We start from the raw sequence: 16,427 nt of genomic DNA, 5'->3' as shown, positions 1-16,427 counted from the left end.
CCTCGACCGTCTTTGACCAGCGGCCTCTTGACTTGACTGTACCCTCCCCTCCCCTCATCCTCATCCTCATCCTCTCTACGCGCATTGGTGATTGTGGTTACCGGTTGCGGAAAAACACAAATGCCAATTTTTTCGTGACGTTATTTCGTTTTTAACTACGTACCAATATGATTGAGGTAATTGTGTGTTCATCAAAATCTAGAATATATATCTATCAATTTTATGTGCCTGCGTTATTGTTTTTCAAAAATGTTTGAACTCTTTTTGAGGTTATCTTATTGTTGTTTACATTCCGGAAAATGTTGAATTCTGTTTGTTTCTCAGGAGGTACAGAGACATTCGGTTCATACTCTAGTATTCCGTTCCCTTAAACGAACACACGATGTATTTATCAGCAACCAAGGCATGTTACCACCAGTCGATGAAACAGCGTAAGTACAATGCCATTGACTTAAAACTGTTATGTATGTTATCTGTTAGCGACTCAGACTTTTAATTGTCTCCTGTCAAATGTCTCCTTTTTAGAGAAAAAATTCGCAAAGCGGTGAAAGCTAGAGATACTTATGGTCTTGTCATGGATAGAGTAAGACAAAATGCCCTGAGACCTCCACAGCAAGCTATTATGAATGGAATGGCGGATAAACAGCCCCTAGCTATAACAGGTGTGCAACTTCGTTTTGACACTATGTTTGTTGATAAGGGGCAGGTTTTGACTTATTTTTACCTTTTTACTTAGATGGAAGTATACCAGGAGAGACACCAAATGTCCCTGTAGTAGGCACAGTGCCTGGAACCATGGCACTGACTACCTCTGGAGGTGGTGGACCTGGAACTCAAACTCTTGTACCTCGCAAGGCTCCAGCTATGCCAAAACCGAAGTGGCATCCTCCATGGAAATTGTACAGAGTCATATCTGGTCATTTGGGCTGGGTTCGCTGTGTGGCTGTTGAACCTGGCAATGAGTGGTTTGCTACAGGATCGAATGACAGAGTTATCAAGGTTATTATTATTATTATTATTAATGTTATTATTATTATTATTCCATACATTAGCATTATTCACATACCACTTTAGTTCATATTTAAAACATCAAATCCTTTTCTAATATATGCATACACCATTTATTTTAATTTTCCAGATTTGGGATCTGGCCAGCGGAAGGTTAAAGGTTTCTCTAACTGGCCATATTAGTAATGTTCGTGGCCTTGCTGTAAGTTCACGACATCCTTACCTATTCAGTTGCGGTGAAGATAGACAGGTCAAGTGTTGGGACCTAGAGTATAACAAGGTAAGTCTTTCACCTTAAAGGGAGATTTACAATCGGAATGCAGCAAGCGTATCTTCAACGCCAGTGTTAAATTAACACTAGGGAAATGGTCAGAACAGGGTGAGGGGGGAGTGGAAGCGGATCTTAGAAGCATTGTTTTAACGCCAGCGGCAGAACCACTCTTGCTGCATTGCTGCAGGGAATTAAATACAATTTAAGAAATGTATAGAAGAAATACTCATTTTATTCCTTCTGCTTGTAATATAGGTCATCCGTCACTACCACGGGCACCTTAGTGCAGTCTACTCACTTGCTCTTCATCCAACAATAGATGTACTGATAACTGCTGGTCGAGATTATACAGCTCGTGTGTGGGACATGAGAACAAAAGCAAACGTGCATACTCTTGTAGGGCACTCAAATACCATTGCCAGTGTCATAAGTCAAGTTGCAGAACCACAGGTACGGGGAGATTTTGTTGCCTTCAAAGCTTGTCTTCAAAAATAAAATATGCAATGCAATACATTTTATGATGTGTGTGGGGTAGGTTGTCACAGGAAGCCATGACTGTACCATTCGCCTGTGGGATCTTGCTGCAGGAAAATCAAGGTGTACTTTAACAAATCACAAAAAGAGTGTCCGGTCTGTTGTGTTCCATCCAAGTCTGTAAGTAGTATCTGTTTTTTTGTTTGTTTTTTTAAATTGTTTTTCAATTAGTGTTTAGTTTCCTAATATGTTAGTTTCTGGCAGGTATATGTTTGCATCAGCATCTCCTGATAATATTAAACAATGGATGTGTCCAGATGGGAAGTTCACTCAAAACCTCTCTGGACACAATGCCATAGTAAATTGTCTAGCTGTGAATCCTGATGGTGTTCTTGTGTCTGGAGGCGACAATGGCACATTGCACTGTTGGGATTGGAGAACTGGTTACAACTTCCAGAGATTACAGGTATGGGTTAAATTTTTTTAATGGGAAATACTCAAGTATACCTACCTAGGCTATGTTATTAAGAAAAAAAAGTATTGATGTGCTTGTTTTCTCATTAGGCACCAGTCCAACCTGGATCTATGGACAATGAGTCAGGAATATTTGCAATGACTTTTGATCAGTCAGGTAGTCGACTTATCACAACTGAAGCAGACAAAACTATTAAAATTTATAGAGAAGATGATACAGCTGTAAGTATATTAACTTCAAATGTTATTCATTGGTCCCCTATAATTTTTAAAACAAGCTCTTGTAATAAGCTGTTTTTTCTTTATTCCATTCAGACTGAAGAGAGTCATCCAATAAACTGGCGCCCTGAAATTTTGAAACGGAAGAAGTATTAAGGTCTAAGAGGTGCTTCTCCATGTATATTAATGTAAAATAATAAGTATGGATATTGCCTTGAATCGTGCGCTTAAAGATGAAAAATAAATCCTCCCAATTACAACACTTCAATTAAGAAATTTTTTTTTTTTTGTGGTCTTTGTGTGTAACTAATACATATGTACATTTTAAGGGCACACAATTATAAGTTAACTGATTATTCTTAAAATAAATTAGAAAATGTTGAAGGAATGTTATCATATTTCATCCAAGTCAAATTCTTCTTCGGGGAAATCTCCAACAGTTACATTGACAACTCTAGTAAACCCTCCATATTTAGGAGGACATTCAAAGTATTTCTTTCCATCCACACTGAAAATATAAACACAATGGGTCAGCCTTAAGTTGCTTACAAAGAAATCAGCTCTGCTCTGTTTTTTAAACATAAGTATGTACCTCCCATCATTTTTGCCAAGGGGCTCATCATATTTGACACCAACCCACAATCCGTTTTTGCCCTCCATTTCACCTGAAGAGCAACAAGTTGAGATTAAATACATTCCTTATTTTCTCATGGTCCACACATCAGCTACAGCATCCAACTCCAACTCACCAACAAACATCACAGTGGCTCGTCTCACAGGAGCACCGGCAACTTTAACTTCACAACGATTTCCTACATTTATTTCCTTTGCTGCTCTTTCCTCTGCTTCTTTCTCTGCTCTCTTAGCTTCTGCTATCTTTTTTTGTTCTTCTTCATTATACTTCCCTAATTTGTTCCTTTCCAGAAAATCCCTGACAGTTCCTGGAGAGAGAATAAGTGCGAATTAGAACACAAAAAATGGGTTTAGTGATAAGTAGATATCATAATGCGTTACCTGTCTTTTTAGCATATTCCTCTGGAGTAAGGTCAAACTTTTCAACATCTGTTGGTATACTCCTTAACACAAAACTATCTACAACCTATAGAGTAATCAGCAAATTGTTTTAACACAAATATATTTTGATAATTAAGATAAAGTGTGACTTGAAAATACCCACATGAAGTCTCATTCCGTCATCTATTGGAAAAGACCCTAGCAGAGCATCATCATGGTCGAGGTTGCACACTAGTTTTTCAGAATCCTTTTCATAGACTTGAATTTTCATTGTTCCTGCACCTCCTCCTGTGATCAACTCCAATTTGGCCTTTGACAAAGATAGTACAATTGATCAGTCGAGGTGTCATGCAACATGATGAAACAAGTTCGAACACAAAAACAGCACAAAACTACGTCACAGTTTTAAGAGCAATTAATGTCAAAGTACTTGCTATTAAGATGCTTTGATAGGTAAGTTCCCATCATAACTCAAATGGTAGTTAAGGGATAGCACTAACCTTTAAATCACCAACTGTTATGCTTTTAAGAAATTTTCTCTGGCTGGAGACATCCGAGCCAAGAGAAGTTGATATCATAACATTGACAAAGTCTGAAGTGAGAACTTGATACATTTTACCGTCTATTTGCTCAAGATTACGGTTTGGAAAACTCAACAATGAGCTGTAGACTCTTGACAGACGGTAGGCCGGAATTTGAGTCAGCTATGCAAGCGCGGGCGGGACGCGGGGGCGGGGGGCGGGGCGGGTGCGCTCAGTGCCTTCTAAATGAGGCATTAAAAGCTTTAAGTAACTATTTCAAGAATCTTGTTCTTAAGAACCAAGTAAAATCTTAATCTAAATTAAAATTTTGAAGAAGTCAGTTGATTTGATTGATGGAACGAGGTGTTATTTTTCAACTGTTATGTATTATCGCTGATCACCTCTTCAACTGTCACATTTCAAACAGAGCCATTCATACGCGCGTGGAAAGTGGAACTTCCCCCCACTGGATCCGCGCCAGTCCGAGCTCTATCTAGGCCCCAAAGTGCCGAAAGCTAGACGAAGTGAGTATGAGGCAATTGTTTGTCATTCCACATATGTAAACTAGGTAGTCTTTTATGAGCACGATTCCTGCTTTTGGTGTCAAACACCCATCCCGGTTGCAGCGCTACCCAGGCAAAGGAATAAAACGCACGCAAGGCAACCAAAATGAGGCTATGCATTTAACATGAGGCCACACCTCTGAAACAATATCATCGCAAACATTTCTCTCTGGGGTTAAACATATGATAAGAGCAGGCAAAATGGAAAGCTAACAATGCGACAGCATTTGTGTGTCTTTTACAGGTCTTTTATTTAAAATAAAAATGATATTACAGATTTATTTCCATAAAAAAACAGTTAAAATAGAAAACGTTAACGGTTTCCAGCGGGCCGCTGAGCAATGTAACTGGCAATAGCAGGAGTAGATTCGACTTTCTTGACTAAGTCTTGTAGTAGAGGATAACCCTCCAAGAAGTCCTTTTGCATAATGTACTTATAGTATTTTAAGGGTGCAACAAAGTAAACGTCCGCCCACGTCATCTGGAAGTTAAATACAATTAATCAAAATAGAGGTACATATCGGCTGTTTCATAGCAGACACTGCATATAGTGTTGGGGGTTTGCATTCTCCCTGACTCTAGGCTCTAGGAGCCATCCCCGAGAACGCCATGGTAAAATGCGTATTTTTAGCTGCGGCGATGTGTGTAAAAATGCACATGAACGGTGCGTGATGCATTGGTGACGCTTTCAAAACGCATGCAGCATTAGATGGGCATTACTCGCAATGTGTCACCTCTTATGTGTATTTGAAGCATTTCGGGGGGGGGGGGGGGGGGGGCAACCCCACAACACTGTGATGTCTGTTGTGAAACACTGGGTACATGTAGGTGTGGTACAAGTACCGCAGTTTTACCTTAAAATTGCCTACGTCTTACCTTGCCATTGACGAGGAATCCATTGTTTTCCTTCACAATTTGTTCAAACCGGCTTAAGTAGAAAGGCAATTCGTCCTTCAGCTGGATCAACTTTGCTCCCTTACTTTCAGGAATAGGGTCATTAAACCATCCACCAACCTCTGTAGATGGAGAAATAGACCAAACATTAAATAAAGTGAAAATAATGTTTCTCTGATGAGCTGCCTGGGGTACGGTGCACCCTCTCATTGCGGCGCCTCGTAATCCGGCGCATTTCACACGCTGGTACTGTCCTCGCCAAGTTCAATATATACCGCCATTTGGAAACTATTCTAGATATGCCGCTTCCGACGTGCTCCCCTGTGCCATAAATGCTTAGTCTCGCACAGCACGAACCGAGGGGTCCCCCACTCGCCAACTCGTTGTACACGACGAAAAATACTCGCAAGATACGCGGCAACTCGCGACAACTCACGAAAAAATCGAGAAATACTCGCTAAATACTCGCGGATACTCGCCATTACTCGCATAAACTCGCGGATGCTCTCTAATACTCTCGAATACTCGCGGAGACTAACGCAACTCGTTGTACACCCACTTGGAGAGTGGAGGACCCCTCGGTGTACGGTGTGTCGTGGCCGGCCTATCCTCATCGGCGACGCCCTTTCTTCTCGTTATTACTGTACCGGGATGTAGTGTACGGTCGGCTTGCCTGTATCGTCGCTCACCGAGGCGCCTTACGGCCCCATGCGAGTATGCAATCCGCCCGCACGCCTTTCATCCGGTGCAGTGTGGCGTGCATCCAGTCCCTCTTGCCCTCAGCGCCTGCAAGCCAGTGCGTAGGCAACCCATCGAGCTACCGCGTATTATCCCGGACACCCAGTATAACAGGAAGAAAGAACGGTGCCGATATAGGCTACCCTGTAAACAATTCACTGTAAACCCAAGTATGTACATGGTACACTCTTCCTTGTGTGTACTTGAAAGCACACACAAGGAAGTGTGTGCCTGGCATGGCACACACTAGGAAGTGTCGTCGCCAAATCCTGGTGGAATTCCCTAAAAGCGTCTGACACATTTCGAACATGAACCGATCCGACGCGACGGGCGGGCTTGCGCGCTCAATGCGAGTTTTGGCGTGTTCTCTCGCGTTGTCGCCCACCAAACCATAGCCTTGGGCAAAGTTCACGGATGGGTCAGCGTGTAGGCAGCCCATACAATCCATAGGCCACTCCTCCTTCTGACAATTTGACTTAAATGTGCCTAAAACCTCACTTTGACGGAAGTCATGGAAGAGATCGACAGCCATATCAATTTGAAGGTTTTCAAGATCATCTTTTCCGGACAACCCAACTTGCTTAGCTAGGCACCTGCTGATCGCCGTAGATTGGGCATAAATCTTGCCGTCAACATCTAAAATTGGCATCTGTCCAAAGGGCATTTCTGCAAAGTAGAAGAAGTACATGTACATGTTGAAAAATGGAACCAACATGAAACAGTTTTTAAGATACTAACTTGTTTTAGCCTCAGCCCACTTGGCATCATCATAGCGGATATCTTCCCAGTCAAGATTGCCGTAGGCAAGCAGGAATCTGATGGGCTCACCAAGGGCAGTGACATCAAAGTAGTGAAGCTTGTATTTGGATGCTGTGGTTGCTGAAATCAAGTAGAGGAAAACCATGGTAAACGGCATGGCAAATTTTCAAATGACAGTCCACGCTTCACACCTAAATGATACGAGCTCATCAACTCGTCGCTCCTCAAGGAAAACGTCACGACGCGAGTCACGACGTCAATGTGATAATAACGCTTTCTTTGGGTTCATAGCCCAATGTGGACGGGGCGTTAATTTGTATCCATGAACACTTCAGACAGTCCCCTACTTTTCAAAGCATACGCAGATCAAACACAATGAAAGTCGAGTTTTGTCTTGCGAGAATTACGTTACGAACAGAGCCCCCAGGACACTATTTATTGTTGATGATACCTATCCGCGAAACTTCGGGATGATATCTTTGAATGAGCACAGATAAATGAATAAACACATAAGGATTTTTACTTTTAACATCACCAAATTTATTAAAGCACGCGAATCAACCGCTTCAAATTAAGAAGTGACTAAAATAACATTTACTTAATTACTTTTGCGAACACCAAATTTGTAGATCATGTTGTATCTGTACACCGAGCCTGGACGAAGAATTATCTTTGGAAAACGCCGAACCTTTAGAACACAAGGAGAAAACGTCTTGATGAGAACAAAACACAATGAGAAATGGAGTTTCAAATCGACATTAATTTGACGCCGAATTCGAAGATCCGCCGATTTTCTGGACAAAATCGAGTTGATTTGGCCTCGATTGACATTAATCGGTCATTAATCGATAGGCCTATCGCATTCTCAGACTGGGACAGTGATCCGAGAAACCTCAGAAGTGCCAATGCACTTAAATGCGGCAATTCGCGTATAAAAATGCGCGGAAAAGGTAATACATTTTTAGCGCATTGAATGTCGAGGGGGTAATCACTCCATGAAAATGCGTACACCTGAACTTTTCACTTTTCCACTTTCATTCTTTTTTTCACCGTTTTACAACGTTTACTTCATTTCTATGCCTATATCTCCTCTATTTTATTCATTTTTGATCTGATCAACGCACGATAAGTCACTTTTGTCCACATTTTCTTTCAGTTTTCATCACTTTCAGTCAACTTTTTGTCACTTTCACTTTCACTTTTAAAGAAATGTGTACACCTACTTTCTGTAGTGATTACCCCCTCGTTGAATGTGCGTCGAAAATGTGTTGCCTAATATGTGCGTTTTAATGCGTATGACCAGCGATCGGCGCTAATAAGCAAGCCGTTGGTTTTACTTACATTATGTACGGCGTTGGGGAAGTACTGCGGCTCAAGGGTGAACCCGCCGTGTCTTCCGTAAGTCGCCCCTTGTTTTCCACTCGTGCTGACAGAAAGGAACAAAAGAACATGAATATAACCACTCATCGAAATAAATCCGAGAAGTAATTCATATAAGACGTACTCCGGTAGCTTGCCACACGTATAAAGGTGAAGGCTGGGCTGATCGGAGTAGACCTCCAGGGTCCTTCCAGAAGGCTCGTGTATCGCACTGCGAAAAGGTATTAGAGTAAGAAATTTATCCGACACTTGGTGTGACACGAATGTCGTTGTCGTTATTTCCGCAGGCGTTATACCCGGCCGAGTAGACGAGGTCGTCGGGTCGCTCGACCCCTCTGGTCACGACGAAGCTTCGGTCGAAGTCTGTGTTCTGGAGCACGTCCCCCAGCAGCCTGGGCGAGCGCAGGTCCATTGGTGTTCCCTCGACGTGCGGCATCTCACCTAAGAAGGAGTTGGGTTGAGGCGCTCAATGGATAATGATGTGTATTTTTTGGACGGGGGAGGGGGTGGGGGCTGAAATAAGGGCTGTAAAGCACCCAAACTGCTGTAATGCTCAACCTGTACGGAGGTATCAAACGTCAAAGTGGTATTCTCGTGTTTCAGACCCTCTGGACTGGAACCTCCCTTGGCCACGTGCCCTCCTTATCAACTGCTGCCCTCACCAGTAGCCACCAGTCCGTCGTCCACTGCAATGTAGCGGTCCGAATTGAGGGTGAGTCGCGTCTTGTACACCTCCTGAGCGCCGGAGCCCTGCAGAAAGAGACGGGGGTGAAGCGATGACGGCTGCGACTTAACGTGCGAACATAGCCGAGTGCGTGGGCCGCATGCGCGGGGCGCGGGGTGTCGGGCGCTTACGTGACCGCCGAGGTTGAAGTAGGCGTGGTTGAGCATGGCGACGGGGGTGGGCTTGCTGCTCATGGCCTGCATGTTGATGTGCAGCCGGCTGTCCTCGGTGAGGCGGTACGTCACCTGCGCCGTGACCGCGCCGGGGAAGCCCTCGTCGCCATCCGGGGACTGCAGGGTGAAGGTGACGCCGTCTGGGTGCCGGGATCCGTGCCACACCGCCTGCACGGAAAACGGACACAAAATTTTAGGCTTACGCATGTGCCAGGACTTGAGGCTACGAGTTTCACCATAGCCCTCCTTTCGCACTGACCAGGTCCCAGCCCTTGAGCCCTCCGTGCAGGGTATTGCGGCCCTCGTTGGGGTACAGTGTGTATTCCTTTGAGTCGAGAGTGAAGCTGGCATTGGCGAGTCGGTTGGCCACTCGGCCTACCGTGCCGCCGAAGTTGGGATTCTGCGGACTGAGGTACCCTGGAACACGTTGACATAGCCAGGGTCAGTCCCTACACTGTTAAGACCTTACACAAATCCATTATTCTCAACTCAAGTCAGATTCGTAAAAACGTACCCCACTTTCAACATAACAAGTTATGTTCCCGCTCCGGACTAGTCCCGGCCCACTCACCATAGGGGGTGTCGAAGCCCAGGACGACGTCTGCCAGGTTGCCGTTCCTGTCCGGCGTGCGGACGCTCTGCAGCGCAGCGCCCACCGAGATGACCTGCGCCGTTACCCTGCCGTTGCTGAGCGTGAACCTCTGCACCGGCGTGTCGCCGACGTGACCAAACGCATCCTCCGTGACGGTCACACCATTCCCAGGGAGGACGTCGTCCCAGTCCAGTTTGAAGCTGTGTCAAAACACGACGAAATCAATAGAGACTCTTGGGCGATAGTTCAAGCGATAGGCAGTAGGCCCGGCCCGCGGCTGGCCGTGGCCCTTTGGCTGCCCGACCGCCCGGCCCGGGGCCCCCGCGCCTGGGAGGCTCACGACCGCACGCACTCCGCGGCTTGACGGGATGCAGCCCTCTCAAGCCACACACACAGTTACAGTACGTCCTTATCTTTGAATAATGGAATTGAATCAGGCACGGTGTAAGGGGGTGGCGGGGGCTGGGGGCAGCGGCTCTAGTAAGCCCCCTGAAAGGTAGGCAATTCATACCACAGAAACCCTGTAAGTAGGCAACCCACGGTTAACCGCCCCCCGCTGTCACCCGGACCTTATACCGTGCCTGAATTGAATGCGTTTTAATAATCGCATTTCATCGGAACGTTTATTTACTTATGGCAAATTTTGTTCGAGATTTAAATTTCGCTTAATAAAATGCGCACCTGTCCACCATTGTGCTTGTGCTTGTGGCGTTAAACTGCCTCGAGCTGCCACCCTGGAAAAAACATGGAAAAACATTATTAGGAAAAGAAAAAGAAACGAGATATTTTCCGATCTAGTATTGACATTATGACTAGCGCTCTTGTCCCAATAATGAAGGGTGTGGAAAGGTTATTATTGTTTCGATCTAGGTCGGTTTACTCTTACAGATTCCACGGGGGACACATTAGACGAATTCAGACACGACCAAACGTAGACAAATTTCGTCAAAACATTGACGTAATTTTGACCTACGTCGATTTGACTGCAAGCTGGCGATGCCAAAAACGTGCGCGCTCACACACACGCCCCCTCTCCCCATAACACAGTACTTACACGAAAGCGCGTGGAATTATAAATTGGCACCTTCTTAATCCCTAGAACCTAGTGCTGGACGGATTGCACTCGATGTGACACGACGAACGACAACGTTTGAATGACGATATCACGGATGTGCCGAAAGAAAGTGGCAGAAATAGTGATATGGAGTGGAGGGCGGAGGGAAGGGTCAAACCATGAGATAGCAGAGGCAAGGAGAAAGCGTTATCGGCATTCTGTTGTGCTGAAATGGCCAGTGGTGTGGGCGTGCGCTCTAGTAGTGAAAGCATTGACAACTGATCAATCATGATTAGTCCAAACAACAGTGAACCGACTGTCGAAGAAGATTTCGGATTGCAGCTTATCAACATCGCTATTCCCGACAGCTTTTGGCTAGTGTCACTGACACGGGTGGGCACGAAATTAAGCGGTGCTGAATAAATGCAGCTGCAAAATTAAAGTGGCTTCTCCTACCAGCGGCGCTTTGCCAGTCAAAACGATGTGAAATAGGGTCATTTCATTTTGACGTTTAGACGTCCTAGGACTAGGCTTGGAGGGGGGGGGGGGGCATACGATAGTGCCAAGTCCCGAAACCCAGGTGTAATTGTGCCTGGCCGAACATGCTTTTTGCAAAATCCTCGTTGGACAATGGCAAGGTCGGGTCGGAGCCTCGTGCAGATGGAGTAACGCTGACGGTGAGCTCACTGCTCGTACTTTCAGCATCAGATAAAGGAAGTTTGTTAAAGGTGAAATCCTCACGTCAGCTGATAACACATTTCAGCGCATTTGACACGTTGCCCGAGAGCGAGGCCGCCATGCGGGGCTTCTGTTCCGCACACCTCCTCACTTACGCGACGAGCGATGTCAGGCGAACACAAGCAGCATGTTCACATTGCAGCACCAGGTCGGTTAATACTACACGTTAATCCTCTTATGTATTAATGTGTCATGAACTATTGGGAAATCTATCCTCTGGCTACTAAGGGGCATACACAGCTATAATGTTAAAATTTCAGACCATAGGCTACCGACACATTTCTACGTAACTTTTACAGCAATCTTGTCACCAGCAAGAGGGGAGAAAGTTTCTCATATGGACATTTTAAAACGTCAAAACTTTAATAGTAAAACAGAGAAGTCCTTTATAATATCTTACCCAGTAAGACGTTGACGTCAATTTGACGTCAAAGGTCTAAACGACGTCGATTTTTTAAAATCATAAGTATCTAAACGACGTCTATTCGACGTCTATTCGACGTCTACGTCGAAGACTTCTCACTAGGTAGCATAAGGTACCGTACCATAGGAAATGCACAAAATTAGTTGAGTCGCTTGGCGGGTATACTTTGGCTTAATTTGTGCGGGATATCATGATGGTTTTACGATGTTGGCACAACACGTCTTTAATCGATGCCAATTAGACAAGACATTTTCGTGTAAACGACGTGAACATACTTGACGGTATCCCTTACGCGCCCAGCCGCCAGGTTCGGCGTGCGCCATTTCCAGACGATGCTCATGGCGGGCGGGTCCTTTACCATCTACATGCTGCGGGTCAATCTCAGCGTCGCCATTGTGGGCATGACCGGAATGGACTCGCCCAGCAACGTGACCTCGAACGCAACCGAAACAGGCCAGGAAAAGGTTGGTGAGCGGGGGCGGTACATTTCCCCCAGAACCTCTAGGGCACCGGTGTGCTTCACTTCAAATAATCTGGTCTGTATGTCTATGCTTTTTCTATTTTTAGGCGCGCGTGTACGACTGGGATGAAACGACGCAGGGCTTGGTCCTCAGCTCCTTCTTCTGGGGCTACATGATCACACAGGTATGGATGTGGGGCCAACTTCATCTCGGAAAACATACGCCTTGTCTGTCAGTTCGACAGATAAAACCACTCCTGAAACATAAACTGGGGACGCTGTCGGTTGGCAGATTCCCGCAGGCGTGCTGACGCAGAGGTTTGGCGGCCACCGGATTCTCACCTGGGCAATGTTTTCCACCAGCGTGCTTTCGATGCTCCTGCCTCCCTGCGCCTACCTCGGCGGCTGGAAGCTCGTCTGCGCCAATAGGATGCTGCAAGGAGTCACGCAGGTACGTGTATGGACCGGGGTAGCTCCCGATAGCGCTCTGGGCCGGTGTCACTCTCCCCCTGCTCATCCTTGCAGGGGTTCGTCTACCCGTCGATGTTCACAATGATGGGGCTGTGGGCCCCCGCGCAGGAGCGGTCGACACTCGCAGGGATCATCCTCGGAGGTCAGTGAGGAGAGATCATCCAGAAAGTACACGTGTGCGTCATTAACAGTTAAGAAACTGCCAAGTTTGGCCTGAGAAAGCTCTCATAGCGCCTGATGGGTAGGCAAAATCTTTCCTGCAGTGTATGCGTGTACTGCAGGTTGGCCTACCCCCCGTCTCGCAGGCGTCAAGCTCTCGTAATTTGTCGCATGCATATCAGATAAAACTTTCTGATCGATTCCTAATCGTCTCCATTCTCGCCGGGCCGAGAAGCTGCCCCCCTGGCTGTTACGATTTACAGTTCCCTGTAAGGTGCCCCCACAACGCGGTGCGCCCGACCCATGCACCATGTGACTCTCGGTTCTAGCACCCGGCTTTGACCGATTTTTATGTTGAAATAGCTGAAATAAGTCTACTGAAACTCTGTTAAAAATTACAATAGTAAATAACTACAAAATGGACTGGTAATTTTGAAAACAGTGTAATCCTGCAGGCTGCGCTGTGCTTTATTCTGGAGGAAAGTTCTTTTCTAGCAATGTTAAGTACTCATCTCTCAAATACCAGTCGAACATATTTCGACCGTAGTACAGGAACTACAGAACGATCTGTATGAATTTTGTTTCTGGGTATAGAATTTTTAACAGTGAATCATATCGCTACATGGAAAGGCGCGCGGAGCAGGGCGCATCGACGATAGTAATCATGGCGCATGGCTCGTGGTGCATCGCATTGTGCTGGCACCTAAAGTTTGAAGGCTTCCCAACTATTGACTACTCTGTCTTGACACACACTCACCGGTGGGTCTGCAGCGCAAACCATGGGCCCCGTGGTTGCCACTCCACTGGCCGGGGTGCTGGTGAGCCTGTGTGGCTGGCCCTCTGTGTTCTACTCGTACGGCGCGTTCGGCGTCCTCTACTCGATGTTCGTGCTTCAGTTTGGGGCCGACTCACCCTTGGCGCACAAGACCATATCCGCCGAAGAGCGTGCCTACATCGTTACGTCACTGGGCGGGCCAAATCTAAAGGTGCGTCTGGAGGGAAGAGCAAGACGCGCAAGTATTCTAATATGTTGGTTGTCGGCTATCGAACTCACTGTTCTTGCCAATCAGTTGGGGGGGTTAAGGTTTCCAGTTGGGTGGTACAAGTTTTGACTACAATCAATTGAGTGCGGGGTGTTTTTGTATGCCTATCGACATTTTGAGCGTGACCACATTGTAACCACGCTGGCTCATTGTTGGTGCCCCCTGTGCGCCCTGACCTGGATCCTGACCTGCTGTGCCTGCTCGCAGGCGCCCACCCCGTGGAGAGCCATCCTCCGCAGCAGCCCAGCTTGGGCCGCCATCGCTACAATGGCCCTGCAGGGCGGCGTGTTCCTCGCCTTCCTCACCAAGATACCCACGTACCTTAGCACCGTCCTCAAGTTTGATATTAAAGAGGTAAACAACGGTCGACTGTGTCAGCATTGCGTGGGCGCGCTCTGTCCGCTGATTCGCTGCTCCTTCCCCGGTCTCAGAACGGCCTCCTGACAGCACTCCCCTACTTCGTGTCGTGGGCCCTGAGCTTCCCCTTCTCCTCTACATGCGACTGGCTTGTTAAGAGAGGCTCCATCAACCTCACGAATGCGAGGAAGATCTACAACTCTATTTGTTGGTTTTAATCTTAAATCAGTTTAATTTTTTACCCTAGTTACCACGCACCACTTTTACAGACTCGTTTTCTTATCCTACACAGCACACGTTGTTGGAGGAATGGCTATGCTCGCCCTTGGATTTTGTACCGACACTACCCTGTCTGTTATACTTCTGACAATTAGTATTGGCGTTATGTCTGCATCGTATCCCGGAGTCCAGGTAAAACTATATTCGGAGAAAGATCCTTACCAATGTGATGTCAAGAAATAATCCGTAATTTGATTCCTCACTTTCAACGACTTGTTTTTGTTTTAGTCCAACTTTATGGACTTGACGCCAAACTACTCCGGGACCATATTCAGCATCTCTAACTTCCTGAGCGCGTGCTGCGGTGTGGCAGGGCCCATTGTAATCAGCTGGATCGTCTCAGAGAAGGTGCGTTGCCGCTTACAGATGCAGACCATGCTTGTGCTGCCTTCAACGGCGGTTCACGCCAAACAATATTTTGTTGGTACTTCACCGCACTCGGGCGTGGGAGCGGGTTGCGAGGCCGGAGTAAACGTCGTGGTCAGTGACGGTAGACATACCCAACCAGAAAATGCCGCAGTGGTTCCGACGTAGCAGGTAGAACCAGAGGACCAAAAATATGTCGATCAGATCGATGATTTTTTTGACGATTCGACGTCGAACCGATGAATATCGATGCCACGCTGGGGTGGAGGGTAAAGTGAGGGTGGGTGGTGCCCCTACCGTCGCTACTGCGACACCTGAAAGGCAGACAATTTTTTGGTATAAAACCCCTATGTAAACTTATGGTGTTCGCAGGGCTCTGTGTCTCAGTGGCGGACAGTGTATTGCCTCCTGGCGGCAGTCATGTTTATCAGCAACCTGCATTTCGTGCTGTGCGGGAGCGCCAAAGTTCAACCGTGGAACAAGCCCACAGACAAGAAGAATAAAAGCAAGAGAGATGAAGAGGAGTTTCCAGAGGTTGGCAAGTAGCACTCCAAGTCCAAGTATTTAATTGTGGTTGTATACCTAGTCTGGTGTTGATTTCTTAGTTTGATTGCTGGTTTTGGCTCAGTAAAAGTGTCAGCCAGATGAGGCCAGCTTCTTAAAAAATGTCTGAGCAAACGTTCAATATCATTAACGGTCGTTAATTTTTGCAGGTGAAAAGCTAGCAAGTTTATCGTGAGGCATACGTCTAACGGAAGTTTGAGCTTTTATCTGAGATTCGGAACAGTACGAGACTGTGTGTGTGTGTGTGCGTGAGAGAGAGAGAGAGAGAGAGAGAGAGAGAGAGAGAGAGAGAGATGTGGGGGCGATAAATAGGGCTTCAACCTCTGCGACGCGAGCCCGGTGCAAGAGCGTACTCACATGAGATAAGAGACTGGTGTATTTATTACTTTAATGTGTATCTTATAAACTGCCTTTATTGTGTGTACACTGGCGAATAGGTGTGGAAATGTTCAACACCTGCTACGTAGGACACGTACTGTGCCGTGTGTCGGGGCCACGACACTACAGTATGTGGGTGTGCCTACGCTCCACCCAAGGCGCCACGGCCCCTTAGGTCGTTGCCCTGACACACGTTACTGGTCCTGTGCAAAACCGGGATGATCGCCACTTGTTCTCTAATAAAGAAGTTTAAGACGCAATTAAAACATGTTGGCCTACTGGATTGAAGATTTACTCACATTTTTAGTGATTTTTTTGAAGAGTAGCCCG

General features: G+C 46.4%; 4 protein-coding genes across 5 annotated transcripts; 2 read left to right on the top strand and 2 right to left on the bottom strand.

Annotated features, from left to right (window-relative positions):
- The first annotated feature begins 26 nt into the window (after positions 1 to 26).
- LOC113210491 (pleiotropic regulator 1) lies at positions 27 to 2,665 on the top strand. Its single transcript, XM_026428511.2, has 10 exons — positions 27 to 176; positions 325 to 431; positions 526 to 662; positions 737 to 999; positions 1,139 to 1,288; positions 1,535 to 1,729; positions 1,815 to 1,933; positions 2,018 to 2,219; positions 2,318 to 2,449; positions 2,543 to 2,665. The coding sequence occupies exons 1-10, from the start codon at positions 168 to 170 to the stop codon at positions 2,600 to 2,602; spliced, it is 1,374 nt and encodes a 457-aa protein (XP_026284296.1). The 5' UTR covers positions 27 to 167; the 3' UTR covers positions 2,603 to 2,665.
- A 160-nt stretch (positions 2,666 to 2,825) lies between these two features.
- LOC113210495 (tubulin-folding cofactor B) lies at positions 2,826 to 4,194 on the bottom strand. The gene is made up of 6 exons (XM_026428523.2): positions 3,961 to 4,194; positions 3,624 to 3,770; positions 3,461 to 3,545; positions 3,196 to 3,387; positions 3,039 to 3,111; positions 2,826 to 2,954 (listed from the first exon to the last, which is right to left on the bottom strand). Exons 1-6 carry the CDS (start codon positions 4,072 to 4,074, stop codon positions 2,840 to 2,842), a joined length of 726 nt encoding a protein of 241 aa, XP_026284308.1. The 5' UTR covers positions 4,075 to 4,194; the 3' UTR covers positions 2,826 to 2,839.
- Positions 4,195 to 4,770: 576 nt separating this feature from the next.
- Positions 4,771 to 10,998, bottom strand: LOC113210485 (galactose mutarotase-like). Its single transcript, XM_026428499.2, has 14 exons — positions 10,859 to 10,998; positions 10,486 to 10,538; positions 9,784 to 10,004; positions 9,472 to 9,629; positions 9,171 to 9,380; positions 8,978 to 9,065; positions 8,612 to 8,756; positions 8,440 to 8,526; positions 8,277 to 8,361; positions 7,542 to 7,623; positions 6,915 to 7,055; positions 6,675 to 6,842; positions 5,421 to 5,560; positions 4,771 to 5,025 (listed from the first exon to the last, which is right to left on the bottom strand). Exons 2-14 carry the CDS (start codon positions 10,494 to 10,496, stop codon positions 4,858 to 4,860), a joined length of 1,704 nt encoding a protein of 567 aa, XP_026284284.1. The 5' UTR covers positions 10,497 to 10,538; positions 10,859 to 10,998; the 3' UTR covers positions 4,771 to 4,857.
- A 609-nt stretch (positions 10,999 to 11,607) lies between these two features.
- Positions 11,608 to 16,363, top strand: LOC113210496 (putative inorganic phosphate cotransporter). Of its 2 annotated transcripts, none has more exons than XM_026428525.2 (12): positions 11,608 to 11,744; positions 12,321 to 12,484; positions 12,588 to 12,665; positions 12,773 to 12,931; positions 13,006 to 13,093; positions 13,882 to 14,096; positions 14,361 to 14,507; positions 14,585 to 14,717; positions 14,803 to 14,921; positions 15,018 to 15,137; positions 15,528 to 15,689; positions 15,869 to 16,363. In XM_026428525.2, exons 1-12 carry the CDS (start codon positions 11,702 to 11,704, stop codon positions 15,878 to 15,880), a joined length of 1,440 nt encoding a protein of 479 aa, XP_026284310.1. In that variant the 5' UTR covers positions 11,608 to 11,701; the 3' UTR covers positions 15,881 to 16,363. The 2 variants fall into 2 exon arrangements, with proteins under 2 accessions (XP_026284310.1, XP_026284309.1); XM_026428524.2 differs by having other exon boundaries at positions 15,528 to 15,693.
- Positions 16,364 to 16,427: the final 64 nt, after the last annotated feature.

This window comes from Frankliniella occidentalis, unplaced genomic scaffold (genome assembly GCF_000697945.3).
Source record: "Frankliniella occidentalis isolate FOCC.00 unplaced genomic scaffold, Focc_3.1 Scaffold21, whole genome shotgun sequence".
NCBI classification, from domain to species: domain Eukaryota; kingdom Metazoa; phylum Arthropoda; class Insecta; order Thysanoptera; family Thripidae; genus Frankliniella; species Frankliniella occidentalis.
This window is presented reverse-complemented; position numbering and strand designations above follow the sequence as displayed.

What these genes read in the sequence shown, in the direction of transcription:
- LOC113210491 (XM_026428511.2), top strand. An exon ending in CCACCAGTCGATGAAACAGC is followed by an intron (nt 432 to 525) that starts GTAAGTACAATG and finishes TCTCCTTTTTAG; the next exon opens with AGAAAAAATTCGCAAAGCGG. An exon ending in GGGACCTAGAGTATAACAAG is followed by an intron (nt 1,289 to 1,534) that starts GTAAGTCTTTCA and finishes CTTGTAATATAG; the next exon opens with GTCATCCGTCACTACCACGG.
- LOC113210495 (XM_026428523.2), bottom strand. Translation starts at nt 4,074, where the DNA reads ATGTATCAAGTTCTCACTTCAGACTTTGTCAATGTTATGATATCAACT. An exon ending in TAACAGTTGGTGATTTAAAG is followed by an intron (nt 3,771 to 3,960) that starts GTTAGTGCTATC and finishes TCTTTGTCAAAG; the next exon opens with GCCAAATTGGAGTTGATCAC. An exon ending in ATGACGGAATGAGACTTCAT is followed by an intron (nt 3,546 to 3,623) that starts GTGGGTATTTTC and finishes ATTACTCTATAG; the next exon opens with GTTGTAGATAGTTTTGTGTT.
- LOC113210485 (XM_026428499.2), bottom strand. An exon ending in GTGGGCTGAGGCTAAAACAA is followed by an intron (nt 6,843 to 6,914) that starts GTTAGTATCTTA and finishes TCTACTTTGCAG; the next exon opens with AAATGCCCTTTGGACAGATG. An exon ending in GATTCCTCGTCAATGGCAAG is followed by an intron (nt 5,026 to 5,420) that starts GTAAGACGTAGG and finishes TTTAACTTCCAG; the next exon opens with ATGACGTGGGCGGACGTTTA.
- LOC113210496 (XM_026428524.2), top strand. Translation starts at nt 11,702, where the DNA reads ATGTCAGGCGAACACAAGCAGCATGTTCACATTGCAGCACCAG. An exon ending in GGGGCTACATGATCACACAG is followed by an intron (nt 12,666 to 12,772) that starts GTATGGATGTGG and finishes GTCGGTTGGCAG; the next exon opens with ATTCCCGCAGGCGTGCTGAC. An exon ending in CATCGTATCCCGGAGTCCAG is followed by an intron (nt 14,922 to 15,017) that starts GTAAAACTATAT and finishes TTTTTGTTTTAG; the next exon opens with TCCAACTTTATGGACTTGAC.